This window comes from Podarcis pityusensis (assembly GCF_964106645.2).
Source record: "Podarcis pityusensis genome assembly, chromosome: 1".
In the NCBI taxonomy this organism is placed as follows: Eukaryota; Metazoa; Chordata; class Lepidosauria; order Squamata; family Lacertidae; genus Podarcis; species Podarcis pityusensis.
The window spans coordinates 110887007-110904316 of NC_138028.1; the positions used below are offsets into that span (position 1 = coordinate 110887007).

The 17310-nt window shown below is 42.1% G+C and overlaps 1 protein-coding gene across 1 annotated transcript in view; it reads right to left on the minus strand.

Annotated features, from left to right (window-relative positions):
- Positions 1–817: 817 nt before the first annotated feature.
- LOC308458319 (sodium channel protein type 2 subunit alpha-like) overlaps positions 818–17310 on the minus strand; it is a 47197-nt gene continuing 30704 nt past the window's right edge. The window contains exons 17-24 of the mRNA XM_080973313.1: positions 16330–16503; positions 14877–14999; positions 12180–12452; positions 11838–11891; positions 8224–8365; positions 5404–5504; positions 4967–5237; positions 818–3936 (exon numbers count right to left, since the gene is read on the minus strand). Of these exons, the coding sequence (XP_080829439.1) occupies positions 2777–3936; positions 4967–5237; positions 5404–5504; positions 8224–8365; positions 11838–11891; positions 12180–12452; positions 14877–14999; positions 16330–16503 (2298 nt within the window). The 3' untranslated portion in view covers positions 818–2776. The remainder of the gene's footprint in view (positions 3937–4966; positions 5238–5403; positions 5505–8223; positions 8366–11837; positions 11892–12179; positions 12453–14876; positions 15000–16329; positions 16504–17310) is intronic.

The following is a 17310-nucleotide window of genomic DNA, read 5'->3' on the forward strand; positions in this document are numbered from 1 at the left end:
TGTAAATCAGTTAATCTTTTAATGGTGGCATTATTAAACTTCATTTTTGTTTTTGCCAAATCAATTTTTAAGAAGAATATGTAAGTTAAAGAATATATATATTTTTATTTATATCTAACCAAAATGACTACTGGACAAATATAAGCTACATGGACTGTGTAGATATTAAGTGCAGTTTTGAAAGCAAGCTTCCACCTATATTTTGTCATGATCAATCATATTATGCGTGCATGTGCCTAGTTTCTGAGATAGAAACTAGGCACGTGCATACCTAGGAAGAGCATATTCCATGCCATATTTTAGAATATGCATAGCCCTATTCAGGCCTTCAAACTGAGGTGTTCAGGGGTAATGTTTTGCACCAAATAAGCCTCCTGTCCTTCTGCAGGCTCAAACACATCTTGGAACCTTGAAAAATCAGGGTCCAAAAATGTACAAGAATCTCCACCAGCATAGGAGGCTCCCCCACCTCAGACAGTTGCCTTTAAACATGCGGAGGGCAACGGGGCAATGGGGACAAAGCTAGCACACTCATTAAACCTTCCCCCTCCTCACATGTTAAATCCTTGTGATAAAGGCCTGAATAGGATGTATATGTATTCTGGGTTGATTCTGCCAATGGCACCCCTCTCTCCTTAGGGAGGAGGTGGATGGTAATTTCATATTCTGATCTACCATGTGGCTTTACCATATTTCACAGCAATTCCTGGAACCATTCTTCATCTGAAGAAGGAAAATATCACCTCAGCATTCCCTCTCTAGTATAAATGTGCATGCATGTGCGCGCACACAAACCAAAATTACATCAGAATAGTAGAGGTGGAGGAAGGGAAACTGGCCCAACTAGCCTACCCCAGCCAATGGTCAACGATGCCGAGAGCCACAGTTCAACAGCATCTGGAGTGCAACAAGTTGGCGAAGGCTGGGCCAAAACCATGAGAATCTCTCAGGAGCAGCCATTGAAGTTTTCGGAATTGACCAAACTAAACGATTTTGGAAAGGGGAAGCGACAAGAGGGATCCTTAGAACTACCAGGTGAAAACAGTGCCTGGTGGCTTTCGATATTTCTATCTCACCTCTTTAAGGGCACTGAGCAGGTTTCAGGCACTTTAAATAAGCCAATGGCCTTATCTGTGAGATGCACTGGTTCCTTTCAAAGCGGAGGAGCCTCGAGTCAGCAGCAGCCAGCGAAGCAGTTCAATAGGCAAAATTACTAATTAATTCTGCAGAGCAGAGCAAGGGTGAACTCCTATCCTCAGCTGTAAGTGCCAGGAAACAGCAAGCATCACAGCCAACACCATGGAAGTGGACAGTTGCAGTCTAGCAGCCCCACCAAAATCAGAGAGCACATGCCTTTATGGTGTTGGCTGCAATGCCTCAAGTTTTCCCCTAGGGATTATGGGTGAGGGTTGTACCCCTGTAGCAGCTGCTGGCTCTCTCTGGAGAACCACTTCATAGGCCACTTCTGCCTGGATCGGACCTTCTTTTGCAAAGATGCTTGTGCTTCCTCTCCAGCCTACCAAGTGTTGGCTGATGCCATTCTCAGCTACTGCTTTCCACTCGGGCTTTTCTACTGCCTTGCATCTCTTCCTCACTGCCCCTTCTGATTCCTTGTGTTGAGGAGCTGAGCACCTGTCGGTTGTTCAGAGGAGTCGCTCTGAGCTTTTCTTTTCATGCTGGAATTTTGAATTGTTCACCCTCCTGTTTCTTTTCTCACAATGGAGCTCTCTGGAGTAGACTAAGGTAGGCCAGATCAGGATTTGAATTTATTTCATAGAATCACAAAATTGTAGAGCTGGACTGGACCCATTAGGGTCACCTAGTTCAAGCTCCTGCACTGCAGGAATCTTTTGCCCAACGTGGGGCAAAAATTAAATTTTTTTTAGCAGTGGCCATTATTTGTTCTTGAGCCAGAATTTGGGGACTGCATGGATTGTGTGTGTGTGGGGGGGGTGTAACTTTTAACTAAACTTGTCCTTTTCTGCATATCTACAAAGGCAGTTTGATTTTTAAGCCCTATGCCATGTCTATGCAAGCACAGCACTTAATATCTAAACGGAACCTGGCACATACACAACAACATCCTTTAACCATGTTGACACTTCTTCCTTTCTTCTGACTGTTCCGCCTACCCGACATGCCTCTTTAGAACGCCATCTCTTTGCAGTGGACCCAGGGTTTTCTGCTAAATGCTTGTATTGGACTACACCCACAATGAGTAGAAGTCCAAAATATCACATCCATATCCTAAGTTATAAAGGGTGGTGTGTTGGTGGGGGGGAGGGAATGCATGTAAACAAATATATGAGAGAGAGAGCACCTCGCTCCTTTGCTCAACATATAATTAAACAGCGATTTGTAAACAGAAAAATGGAGGCACCAAGAGAAATTTGTCAAACAGGACACATGTGGCGACTGGGATGCACACAGTGGATACAATTACTTCAGCAGTGGTGGGTATTTTTTTTGTTATGATAGACACAATTATGGACATGTCCTGACAGTTTGTAGCTATTTTGCACATCCATCTCCATCCGCGCCTCTTGGTTTGAAGCACAGCATTGTCCTCACAAGTCTGCTACCCTACTATTCAGCCAACAATAAGATGACGATTCAACGCTGGCCTTGGGTGCGCAAGTATACTATGTTGGATAACTGTAGAAACAGGCAGTTTGGCATAAACTTCCAGCACAGTCCCTATCAGTTATCAGTGGTAACTTCCTTATGCTGTAAACAAATTTGCTATAGACTGGATCACACACTTTCACTTTCGTTTTTACTTTTTGCTCTCCTTGTCATCTTTGTCTTTTTCTTCTTTTTCTGACTTTTCTTGTTCATATTTGTCTGGCTTTGTCACACTGTCATATGAAGGTGGTGACGTGGTGGAGCAGCTCCTCTTCCTCGTTTCCAGGGGCAAGTTCAAACTCAACTTATCAGGGTCCATTTTGTTTTTGCCTTTGTCATATATGAATGAAGGTTTACGCACCGGGTTTGAGGCACGGTACCGCCTGTAGGCTCTCTGGATGACTTTAGCGGACTCCAGCTCCAGTTTCCGCCTCAGAGTAGTTGTAATGGGTTCGTAGGAGACTTTGGAAGGGTTAGCAGCCATAAACCGATCTTCCATTTGTACACGGAGAGCATCCATTTCATCACTTTCGCCCAAGACACGTTTCGTGAAAGCAAACAAGATGTCAAGGCAGTGAATTCTGTCGCCGCTGACGATGGGAAGATCCATTGCAATAAGCTGGAGGTGGTTTGGCTTTGGTATTAAAAGAGGCGGCTCCAGAGAAGCTGCAAAATCAAAGAGTTTGCAGTACTCTATAAATTGGGTTGCATCCGGATCAAACTTTTCCCAAACCTCATAGAACATCTCAAAATCGTCTTCGCCTAAAGGCTCAGCGCTTTCTTCGGTGGCAACGCTGAAGTTCTCCAGAATGACAGCAATGTACATGTTGACTACAACCAGAAATGAGATGATAATGTAGCTGACGAAGAAGAAAATCCCAACGGAAGGATTGCCGCAGTCTCCTTTGGTTGTGCTTCCTGGGTGGACTTTTTCAGGGTCACAGTCTGGTGCATTGCTGTTGAGAATGGGAGCCAGCAAGCGATCCCAGCCCCCAGAGGTGGTGATTTGGAAGAGGCAGATCATGCTGTTGGCAAATGTTTCAAAGTTGAACATGTCATCAACCCCAACTTCCTTTTTCACATAGGCAAACTGGGACATTCCAAATATAGCGTAGATGAACATGACCAGGAAAAGGAGGAGACCGATGTTGAACAAGGCAGGGAGAGACATCATCAAGGCAAAAAGCAGAGTGCGGATCCCTTTAGCACCCTTGATGAGACGCAGGATGCGACCTATCCTGGCAAGTCGGATCACTCGGAACAAAGTGGGTGACACAAAGTATTTTTCAATGAGTTTGGACAGGAAAAGACCTGTTTTAAAAAATAGGGCAAACCATTTTATAATATTACATATTAATGTAATACACAATCACATCATTTTCAATCAGGGGCTGCAGTGTGAGGTGGAAATGGCAAATCACTATCCCCATGTTGTTGTTTTTTACCTGGAATTGGCTTTAGTTCACATATTGTGGTTATTTTCTGACTCAACTGTCTTGTGAAAGGTCAAGGAGAGAATGCTAGGCTAGGCTGACATTGGGATGTCTACAGCTCCTGCCGTCACTGGGATAATTAATTTTCTTTGTGTATACTATGGGATGGATTCAAAAATTCTATCCTGCTCACAGGATGTCCATGCTAGATGAAGGGGGTATAGGTAATTTTGCTGAAATTGTCCCCTGTGGCCACTGAACATCTGCTCTGGAAGGGTGAGGGAACCTTCAGACCTGTAAGGCAGGGGAACTGCAGGGGAACAGACAAACATGGTCCCCTACTTCTGCCAGTAGGAACTCAAAGTCCCCTCCACAAACAGAGGAAGGCCTTGTAAGCCACCTTGGAAGGTTTTATATCCTGAAAAGTGGGATATAAATAATAGTGATTTATGAAATAATACTCCTTTTTGAAAGCTGCCTGACCTGGTGGTTATCACTGCACCTTACAGGAACAAAGTTAATTGTTAACTGTATGAAGAAGTGTTTTTATTTTGCCCATTCTGACCCTGCTGCCAATCAATTTCATTGGGTGCCCCTGACATGTCATGAGATGAATTGACATAGGTTTTTCTTCATACCATTTCTGACCCCACTAAATTGAATCCCCTGCATCTACAAAGCCTCAAGTACTTATAAAAGACCTCTGTGTCATTTCTGATGCAGTACAATGTTAAAACAATTCACCATGCATGCTGCAATGTAGACTTCGTAGTCTCAAGTGGAGAAAAAGGGAATTAAGTGGGTACCAGCAGCGTTTACAACAGTTTATGCCAAATCTCCAAAATACTTTCTTTAGCTGACCCTTTTCTTCACTTATATCCATCCTTTGAGCCCCAAATATTTCTTACCTATAATAGAGATAATGACGACCACAAAATCAAATATATTCCAACCAATAGTGAAATAATAATAGCGGAGTGCAATCAATTTCAGGAGAAACTCCCCAGTGAAAAGGATGATGAAAATCACATTGATCCAGTACAAAGTGTCTTCCACAGAGGGGTCCTGGTTATCTGTTTCTACCATCATGGTGATCATGTTGAGACAGATGAGAACCATGATCCCGATGTCAAAGGCTTGCTTGGTTACGAAATCAAAAACAAAGCCTTGGAATTTATTCTGCAGAAACAAGACAGAGAGAAGACAGACAACAAAAGGGTGTGAGGTCATTTCATGGGCAAGGGAAAGCTGTTTTTCTCGGTGAACTTGCTTTTTAAACTTCAGTGAAAGCTTTTGTCTGATTAATGCTAAAAAATTTTTTTAAAAAGATACAAGACATTCTTACTGCTGGCCTGGGTATGGGTTTCTGCGGTTTCTTGGACCCCAGCTTTTTCATTGCATTGTAATATTTCTTCTGTTCTTCTGTCAGAAAAATGTCTTGTCCTCCTAAGTAAAGGAATTAAAAAAACCACTGGTTACAACCATAACTCTAGACTCATGAGTACACACTTGGTCACTGTGCTCCATGTGTTGATAACCTTGAGGCTGGATTACTGCAATGTGCTCTATGTGGGGCTGTCCTGGAAGCTCCAGCAGGTGAAAACTGCTGATGGGAGCAGATGCCAGACAGCCTGTGACATCTGCTAAAACATCTGCACTGACTGCCCATGTGCTCATGGGCCAGCTTCAAGTTTCAAGGTTCTTACATTAATACACAAAACCCTGAACAACTTGGATCCAGGATACCTTAAGGACCTTGAGCCTTAACACCCTGAGCTTGATCACAGAGATCATCTGCAGGAGTGCTGCCTGTTGTACCTCATCTTGCAGAGGCCCAACTGGCTTCAAACAGAAGCCAGGAATTTAGTGTAGCTGGCCACATGCTATGGAACACTCTTTCATCAGAGATATGGCAGGCCCTTTCACTTTTGACTTTCGTGCATTTCTTGAAGACTTTAATGATTATTTGACTTTTTAAAATAGTGCTTTATGTTTATTTGTTGTACACCACACTGATATTTTATGACACAGCGATACAAAAACATTTTTAATACATATATAAATGGGTAAACCCCATTTATTTCAAGTAGATGTGCAAGCGCATGACTTCTTCATGGGTATATTTTAACCACAAAACTTTGGGCAGGATTCACCTAACAAGCCCTGTGTGGAAACTCTGTGTAAGGACTTCTGCTAGCACTATGGGGTTTCCGCCCCTCTCCCTGTGCCCCTCAAATTGGCTCTGGGGTGCCTTCTTAAACTCCCAGAACGGAGTATGGGAGGAAAGGGGGATGCATCCTTCTGTCTCAAAAGCTGATATGCTCATGTAGATGGAACATCGGCATTTTATTCCATCCATAAAGATTAACCCTGCAGCATTCACCTGCCCAGTCTACCAGTGTAGGGATTATTTTGCATTCATGTAGGGTTTGTTTTAAAGAGGAAAATGAAAATATTTGATGCGGATCATTATTTGATGAATACCCTTTGTTCCCTAAGTAATGGAATATCCTCGAACGAAGCCGTTTATTGGCTTCATTTAACTCCTTCTTGAATTGAATTACTTCTGGTACTTGCTTAGTGGTGGTTTTTGGTACATACGCTTTACGTTTCAATTTAATTTATTTTCATCTTCCATAGGCCACTGCAAATTGTATTAGAGGATACTGACAGCTTGCATACAGTGCAGAATGTTGATTTAATTGCACTGCTGTTGTATCACTTGACCTCCAGCAGAAGGAATAGTAATTCTATCAACAGTTTGGATTGGATCAAAAGATTCCCTCTTCCTGAGATGGAAGCAGCTTCCTTAGAAGGAAAGAGTTTCTGTCAGAGAAAAACTCGTTCCAATGAAATTCCTTCTATTCAAGAAATGGAATCCCTGATGCTCCCAAAGGAAATATAGTGGTGGTTTTTTGGGAGGGAAGGACTGAATGGAGAACAACGAGATCCATTAAAAATCATACATATCCGTAACTAACTAATCAACTTCAGAGCCATGATGCTCTGATGTACACTTGGAGTTCCTATCCCTTCTCCCCATACACACCAGAATGTGAAGCTCTTTGCCCATTTGGGGGCAAAGGGCTTGAGTAAGTTGTGGCACCTCAGCTCCAGGTATTCCTGGATGAGGAAAATTATCTACAGCCAAGTCAGTCAAGCTTCAGGTATAGTTATGAAATGGAGACTGCCTTGGTCACCTGGATGGATTATCTATGTAGGACAATGGGGAGTGTGTTCCTGTTGGTTCTGCTGGTCCTCTCTATGACTTTTGATACCACCAGTCACGCTATCCTTCTAGACCTTATGGTGGGAATGGGAGACACAGTTTTACAGTGATTCTGGACCTTCTTGGAGGGGCAGTTTCAGAAGGAGGTGCTAGGGGACTCCTGTTTGATACCTTGGCCTTTGGTCTATGGTGTCTCTCAGGGTTCCATCTTCTTCCCCAAGCTGTATCTACACAAAACCACAGGGGGAGGATGTCGGGGTTTTGAGATCACCAATATGCTGATGACACCCAACTCTCTCTCTCTTTTTCCTTCCAAATTCAATAACCTGGTCAAGTTCTAAAGCAGTGTTTGTTGTTGCTAATGGACAACGTGAGGTGCACTCAGGCACTCCATTTGCCTTATGGCTTACGCTCGTTTATCCATTTGTAAGAGATGCTGGAAAAGGGCAAATGTCTCATTGCAAACTTGCCAATCAGGTTTTATGCTGTAACAAAAAGTTCAGCTGACCATTCAGAAAACTGAATATTGGTGTAAATTAAGTAACACACCAGTCGTACTATATAAGCACCTCCAAATGCTATGGCAGTAAGAAAACATAGTGCTGATTCTGGAATGGTACGCAACTATGACATTCTGAATGCAGTGGTACATCGGGTTAAGTACTTAATTCATTCCGGAGGTCCCTTCTTAACCTGAAACTGTTCTTAACCTGAAGCACCACTTTAGCTAATGGGGTCTTCGCTGCTGCCGCGCCGCCGGAGCACGATTTCTGTTCTCATCCTGAAGCAAAGTTCTTAACCCGAGGTACTATTTCTGGGTTAGCGGAGTCTGTAACCTGAAGCGTCTGTAACCTGAAGCGTATGTAACCCGAGGTACCACTGTATTTCTGTGAAACACAGCTCACTGCGTGAAGTAGAAATGAATAATCTGGACACTTATCTTCTTTTTTTGCTGGTTGAAATTATCAATGATGACACCAATGAAAAGATTCAAGGTGAAGAATGAACCAAAAATGATGAAGATGACGAAGTAAAGATACATGTACAGGTTGGCCTCATATTTGGGCTGTTTATCCAACTATAATGCAAGGAAACATAAAAATAGATCAGTACCCAATGGGCTGCATAGATTATCTTCTAAAAACATGTAGGTGCTTGCTTAAACACCAATACCAAGGAAATAAGAACAAGCATATAGATGTCTGTAGAAAATACATAAGGCCAGTTCACAAAACTAGAGCATATTTTAAAAAACCCAATGTTCCCTTATACATACTGAAAAATGTTCTACAGAATGGCCTTGGTCTTGCAATTGCTTCCTGAGAACCACAGTTGGGATTAGTTTATTCCCATGTTTCACTGGCAATTTAAACTAGGGATACATTTGTTTCTAAGAGTTAATGGTACAGTAGGACTTGAATCCCTGACATCTCTATGTAGGGCTGGAAGACCCCAGTCTGAAATATTGGAGGGCTGCTTCCAATACTGATCCAGATGAACTAATGGTCTTTGCAGCCTCTTATGTTCCCAGGTCTCGGCCTCTAGTGCATGAATGCTTGCTCCCACTCTCCCTTAGCTGTCACTAAAGAGAGGCAGGGGGGAAGAGAATAGAAACAAGGACTTAAGTGAGGGAGAAAATAAAAGGGAAAGTAAGGTCAAACAGGAGGCAGAGCTGCTAAATCACTTTCCTAACCAACAGACTTAAGGTAAAGGGTTAATTTGTGGGTGGACTGGCAATTAATGAGAGTGGGGTGGGAACTAACACTGTAAACGCAGTAAGAAAGACGGGGTTTTGAGAATGGGATCGGGGCGATATACTCAGAACAGAAAGCTAAACTGATAGTTAATAATGTGGTTACAGAAGAGTTTAAAATTGAAAAAGGGACACGACAAGGTTGCCCTATTTCCCCTTTGTTATTTATTTCGGTTCTGGAAGTGCTATTGAACATGATTAGAGAGGATCGGTTGGTGGAAGGAATTCAGGTCGGTCAGAAACAATATAAATTAAAAGCTTTTGCAGATGACCTGGTTTTGACTTTGCAGAAGCCAGAGCCCAGTACGAAAAGAGTATTACAACTGATTAATGACTTTGGTCGGGTGGCTGGATTTAAACTAAATAAACATAAAACTAAGGTTTTGGGGAAAAACTTGACTGATACAGAGTCAGAACGGTTTCAGAATGAGACGGAACTTAATGTGGTTAAAAAAGTAAAATACCTAGGGGTAAACATAACAGCAAAAAATCTAAGTCTATTTAAGGACAATTATGAAAAATGCTGGACAGAAATTAAGAGAGACTTAGATAGTTGGTCAAAATTGAAACTTTCTTTGTTAGGCCGAATTGCTGCTATCAAGATGAATGTATTGCCAAGGATGTTGTTCTTATTTCAAACACTTCAGGTCTTGGACAAAACGGGGTGCTTTCAGAAGTGGCAGAGAGACATTTCTAAGTTTGTCTGGCAGGGCAAAAAGCCCAGAATTAAGTTTAAGATATTAACTGACGCAAAACAAAGAGGGGGCTTTGCCCTGCCAGACTTAAAGTTGTATTATGAAGCCGCAGCGTTCTGCTGGCTAAAAGACTGGCTACTTCTTGAGGACACTGATGTGCTGGATCTGGAAGGGTTTAACAATGCTTTTGGATGGCATGCATATTTATGGTATGACAAGGTTAAAGCAAATAAGGCCTTTAAGAACCATATTGTCAGAAAATCATTGTTTAATGTCTGGATAAAATATAAAGACTTGCTGGAAAATAAGACACCAAGGTGGCTTTCACCTTTGGAAGCCAAGGCCCGAAAAAGACCCAATATGGAGGCTAAATGGCCAAAATATTGGGAAATACTAGAAAAGGATGGAGACAATTGGAAATTGCAGAGTTTGGAGAAAATGAAAGACAAAGTGCGAGATTGGTTACATTACGCTCAGATTAAAGAAGTTTTTAAAAATGATAAAAAACTAGGGTTCCAGGTGGAGAAATCGAAATTAGAAACAGAATTGTTAGAACCAAAGATTAAGGTACTTTCAAGGATGTATAACTTGCTGTTGAAATGGAATACACAAGATGAAACGGTTAAATCGGCTATGATAAGGTGGGCACAGGACATTGGGCATAATATCATGTTTGAGGACTGGGAGAGGTTGTGGAACAATGGATTGAAATTTACTGCATGTAACGCTCTGAAAGAAAATGTAATGAAAATGATTTATAGATGGTATATGACCCCAGTCAAACTTGCCAAAATTTACCACCTGTCTGATAATAAGTGTTGGAAATGCAAAGAGTGTGAGGGAACGTTCTTCCACCTCTGGTGGACTTGCCCTAAAGTGAAGGCGTTCTGGGAAATGATTTATAATGAACTGAAAAAGGTATTTAAATATACCTTCACTAAGAAACCAGAGGCCTTCCTTTTGGGTATTGTCGGCCAAGGGGTGGCAAGGAAGGACCAGACATTCTTTATGTATGCAACAACAGCAGCAAGGATACTTCTCGCAAAATATTGGAAAACTCAAGATCTACCCACACTGGAAGAATGGCAGATACAACTGATAGACTACATGGAACTGGCTGAAATGACCGGCAGAATCCGTGACCTGGGAGAAGAGAGGATTGAGGAGGACTGGAAGAAATTTAAGAACTATTTACAAAAGTATTGTAATTTGAGTGAATGCTAAACAAGACGCTAGATCAAAATAACCGAGCACCACTAAATTTAGAAGTTTTTAAGAAAATAAGTAAGATTGTGAAACTTAGCTCCTTTTGAGAACTATAAGATTATGAAATATAAGGGATATAAGAATTTTAAAATAAGATGATAAATTGCTGACAAAACGTTATAACGATGAAAATGGGAGCGGGAGATGTGAGGAAGTCTAAAGAAAATGTGAAAATATGTTAAGATCAATGTTACATTGTTTATTATGTTTATTTTTATTGTAAAACTTAATAAATTGCTTTAAAAAAAAAAAAAGAAAGAAAGACATAAGACTAGCTTGGGATGAAAATGGCCACAATTTTATTGACAGCAGATGTAAACTGGATTTGGCATTGGCATTGAATCTGTGTCCCGTAACAGCAAACCCGATTGCTGGCTGATATCACCATCAGGCTTAATCCTGGAGAAGGGATTTATGCAGATCTAATGGAGAAATCCCACCAGGATGCCATTTAGGGATGTCCTATGGCATGTTGGCCCCCATCTGAGCTTTCGGACAGAACCCAAACCTTGGACCCCTTTAGTAGGATACCCTGAATTGTTCCCAGATTTGGGGCTAACCAAGGCAAAAAACAGACTTAAGAGTAAAAGGTTAACTTCATGCTCTTTGGTCCTTAGGAAAGCAATTTCCACTTCCAGAATATTCCCCTACTTGCCAAGTACCAAATCTTAGACAAGATGCCCAATTTTGGGGGGGATGATGTTTTTAAAAACAAATTGGAAAGACAAGACTATTCTCGTTGTTAAGAGTATAAATATGATAGTAAGCGCTTTAAAACACACACACACTTATAATCAGCATTTGAGAAAGAAAAAGATACACCATCATGTACTTACACCTGTGGAATCCACAGCAGCATACATTATCTCCATCCATCCTTTAAAGGTGGCCTATAAAGAGGCAATATGTTAAAAGCTATCCACGATCTAAGTTCTAATAGATGAGAATATGGTGCAAATTTTCCAAAGCAGAGCTTAAAACTCTTGCATATACAGGTGACCATTTTAGCACACATGCACAGCTGTAGGAGGAAACTGGGAAAGATTGCCTCCCCCTCCCTTCATAGCAGGCGTCCTTCTATGAGCGGAAGGACACCAATGGGATTCCACCCGACAAAACTGACATCCAACCTACTGCCAATGGAAGTTATTACCGGTATTTAATAGGGGATTACTTACAACCTGAAGTAGAGAAAGGTATCCGGCTCCCACATTATCATAGTTTACTTTAACATTTGTCCATCTGGATACATTTGGCATACTTTCACAAACTGATTTATTCTGAACTATTTCATGTGAAATCATTTTCTGATCTGTATTATTCATGCAAAAGTAGAACGTGCCAGCAAACATATTGACACCCATGATGCTGAAAATTAGCCAGAATATAAGGCAAACGAGAAGCACGTTCATGATGGAGGGTATGGCTCCTACCAGAGCATTCACAACCACCTAGACAAAACGACAAAAGAAGTGAACAGAAGTTATTGAAACGGCTGCAAAAGATTTGATGTTGGGAAAAGTATTTAGGTAGCTTCTGATGCTGGTGTTAGATTATATCAGATACTTAATAGTAAACTCCAATTAAATCCCAGTCAACTGGCTGAAGCATTTTAATCAACTGATCAGTTTGATTAACATAAATCTGCATTTAAATAAAAACCACAGTTCTGGGGGAAAGTTTCTAAACCATTACCATCATGGCTGTTAAGAGGCCATGTCTGTCGCTGTACTGGAGGCTCTTAGCAACTCCAGCGAAAGCAGTGGGCTCCTGCCTTATGCCTTATTATGTTTAACCCTACCCAGTGATAAGGCCTTATGCCTTAGTCTAGTTAGTTAGGATGATGTGGTCTTATTGCACAAATCATGCTTTAATGTGCTTTATGCAGGCAAGTTCTGTGCATTATGCTCAGAAGCAGGCTGTCTATGTGCATTTCATGCTTTATTCTTGCTTTACATGTATAAAACTTGCAGTCTTTATCCAAAGCATGTTTATTGCTGCTGAATCCACCAAGAACAGCTGCCCTTGGCAAAGCCCTCCCCACACCTCTTTCCCCCAAGGCATAATCCCTTTTCTAAGATGGAATGAGTCATCTTCTGGCTCTGTGACGATACACACTTACGTCACAGAAGACCACGTCTTTCTAAGACGATATTGTCACTTTGCATTTAAAAATATTTTTTAAAGGAAGATTGTTGTTGCTGCCCTAATAATTATTTAAGTCTAATATAAAAGGTAATGTGAATATTGCATGTTCAAATAACTATCTAAATAAATATATTCCTCTAGAAAAAATGAGGAAGGGAAAGTGGGATCCTATTATGTGCTTAATAATGTATTCGAGAACAAATGAGAACAGAAGACTGTGAATATAACAGGAGAGCTAATCTCTTACAGGCGGAGATATAAGCTTATTGCCGAGTGGGTGGGAAGGGATGATATTCACTTGGGTTATAACCAAAAGAAGGAGATTGGGTAAGAGGCTATTGTCTGGGACACCTGTATTGGGGGGGGGGGGGCAGCTAGAATGCAAGTGCAGAAAAACTCCTGGTGAATATGACTGAAGATATGTATGTGCTTGTTATCGAGCCTACTCAGTGGTGGTGAAGGCACCAAAGAAGAAGAAAAGAAGAGTTTGGATTTGATATCCCGCTTTATCACTACCCGAAGGAGTCTCAAAGCGGCTAACATTCTCCTTTCCCTTCCTCCCCCACAACAAACACTCTGTGAGGTGAGTGGGGCTGAGAGACTTCAAAGAAGTGTGACTAGCCCAAGGTCACCCAGCAGCTGCAAGTGGAGGAGCGGAGACGCGAACCCGCTTCCCCAGATTACGAGACTACCGCTCTTAACACCACACTGGCTGAATTCGCTGCCTCCAGTGCCTCCTCTATATACCATGTAGTTCAGTTTTATTGCATGGAGCAAGTTCTCTTACATACTGGCCCAAAGGAGGTTGTGGCCTGCTGTGATTTGCTTGCAATCTGCTTGGACCTTGACTCCACTGTTGTAGCAGGTCAATCTCAAGGGGTGTCCAGAAGGCTGTGTCGTTCAGTTTTGTTGAATGAGTTTCATTACCACAGCCTGCGTATGTTGGCAGGGTACCTGGGTGGGTGCAGGTGACCATTTGCATTCCTTGACCCTTGACCCTCATGGCTGGTGATGGAAGGAGAAGGCAGCTTATCAATGCCTCACTCCAAGAGGGAATGGTATTGGGCTGCCTGGAAGAGGCAGCAGTAAGACCACTCCTTCAGAAATTCTCCCTGGAGCTCAAAGATCTGAACAACTATAGAATGATTGCAAATGCCCCCTTTCTGGGAAAGATTCTTGAGTGGGTGGTCTCTGACCAGCTCTAGTCAATTTTGGGTGGGACTGGTTTTCAGTTAGTGTTTTGGTACTGAGACCGCCCCACTCATTCACAAAGCCTACTGGGGGAATTTCCTCTCTCAGTCTAAGCTACTTGGCAGGGCTGCTGGGATGATAAACAGAAGGGAGAACCATGTATGCAGTCCTGAGGTCTTTGGAAAAGGATGGGATAAAAGTGAATCATAGTAACAACAATTTTCCGTGTGGATGCCACACACACAAAATGTTCTCCCCAAGTCAAGTTATGCTCGCCTTGGATGTAATGTTTACTATAATTAAATGTCTATACCACTCTTTATCAAAAGACCACAAAGTGGCTCACAACACATCCCACTGACTCCTTTTGGGGCATTATGGTTATCCTCAACCCCCCATCCCTGGTTGAAAGCAATGTTCCTGCTAGCAACTGCAAACTACAACAGCACTGATACCCTTACATTAAGAAACAGAGATACCGCTTGCTGTTTCTGACCACGAGTCCCTCAATTGTTATTTAATGTTGTCTTGCTCACCCTCATTCCTTCAAATCGCGATAATGCTCTCAGAGGTCTCAAGGCTCTCAGTGTCCGAAGCGATTTAATGGGACCAAGTTCGGAAAAGTTCAAGGCATTGGCTATTAGACTCACTATAGAAACCTATTCAGAAACGACAACAGTTACAGAATTATTGAAAAAGTATAAATTATTTCTTTTTAACAACAACAAACAGAATACAAATATCAGCTCGATTACAAACTTAAACCAGAGGGCGAACCTGCATTACGCCAAGTAAACAGAGATGAATGTTCCTTCCTTCCTCCCCAGGAACAGCTCGCCTGGTGGGATGGAGTCACAACAATAGCCTGCCAACAGCGGCAATACCTCCACAGACTAAGAGGGGGACAGATGAGGTGGTTGCAAGGTTAGGGCTGTGTGGACGCACTGGCAGAACCATCACATTGCCATCGCTAGCTTGCCCACACAACCCCGTGCTCTCTGTCTCCCTGTCCCCTCCTTTCCCATTAAGTGGCAGCAAAATTGCTGATGGGAGGCTGTTGTTGCAGCCACTGCTGGGCAAGCTATTTCTATTTCCACCTACCTACCTACCCACATGTATATCCTGCCTTTTTTCCCAGGGTGAACTTAGGGCAGTGAAATGGGTTTCCCAGGTTGTCTTTGAGGAGACCTAGGTCTGCTTAGTAAGGTTCCTGCCCTTAGATACGGTGCCCTCAGATATGGTGCTTTTCAAAATTCACTCCATATGGGTCTTGCACCATCGCAGGACAGTGTTCCAGCAACTGATGCACCTAAAGTCTGAATTATCTTACTGTTATTCACCTCCCTGAATTACCCACCTATACTGTAAATGACAAACAATTCAGTAATGGGTACAGAATGAGCCCCGCTACTAACCACAAGACCACCAATCTGCATCCAGGCATGCTGGAGGCCAGGTTCCTGACTATCCCAGTAGCCAAACATAGCACAGAATCAAGCTTACGTGAGATATAGAAGGAGAAGATTATGAACACATCAAGTCACATGGCACAGCACTACAACGCTGCCACATCCCCACATCTAGGCAGTCATGAGTATGCAAGAACACATGGGAAGAGAAATTGATAACTGTGGGTAACGCTGTAGAAAGGGCACTGAGCACAAACAGAGGGCAAAGTGTTGTAGCCCAGTTCATGAGAGACCTGAACAAATCCCTATATCTACAGAACACACCTGAATAAAAAGCAAGGGACTTCTATTACCAGTTCCTTCCCATAGGTACTATGTGTTAGGTCGCTGAAGCAAACACCCACTAGGTAAAAGACCTAAACCGGTGAAGGTGACTGGGAGTACAAAAATGCATCTTGCTCTGACTGCGATGCGTAACTGAGCCAAACTAGCCCACTTTAAATATTATGATGTATTATGATGAAAGCATGGCTCACCAACAATTCAATGTACAAAGCTGCTAGGCAAAGGAAGTACTTACATCAACTATCAGGAAATCGAGCCAGCACCAGGCATTTGTGAAATAGGCTTGAAACCCATAAGCTACCCACTTCAGAAGCATTTCCAGAATGAAGACGTATGTGAAGATCTTATCTGCATATTCAAGTACGATCTTGATAGTCCTGCGCTGTTCTATATATATATCTTCAAAAGCCTATGAAGGAAAACGCTACTACAAATAAGGTCATATTGGCTGGGGGGGTGGGGCATGGAGAGACAAAATGTCACTCATTCTGCTGTGCCTGATATTTTTAAAGGCTATGCTTTATATTTATGTACATCTCAATTACATTTTGGACACTTGTGACTTGCTATTCCACTGGAAGATTTTCTAACATTTGCTTGAAATGCAGAATCTACACATTATGAAAACACGTACCTGAACCAAATTGGTTTGACAAGTTATAAGACATCTAGAGGCTACCAATACTCTTTAAAATACACTTACAGAAGTTCCTGCTATTTTATTTAATTGATTTCAACATAGCCTCTCAAGAATAAAATTATTCCCAATACATCAAAATACAACAAACAACATCAAAAAATAAATAAAATAAAAATGAAATGTAATTCTGTTTCATTAAAACTAGCAATCCAACACCCAAAATACGGCATAATGCAGTATAATTCATGGGAAGGAATTAGGAGTTTATCCAAAAAATGCTTGAAAACTAAAGCAGGAATGTAGAACCTATAGCCCTCCAGATGTTGGACTCCCAGCTCTCATCAGTCCCACACAGCATGACCAAAGGTCAGGAATGATGGAAGTTGTAGTCCATCTAGAGCAGTGGTTCTCAACCTGTGGGTCCCCAGATGTTGTTGGACTACAACTCCCATCATCCCTGAGCTCTGGCCTTGCTAGCTAGGGCTGATGGGAGTTGTAGTTCAACAACATCTGGGGACCCACAGGTTGAGAAAGGCTGATCTAGAGGGACACATTCCCACAACTTGTTTTAAGTGA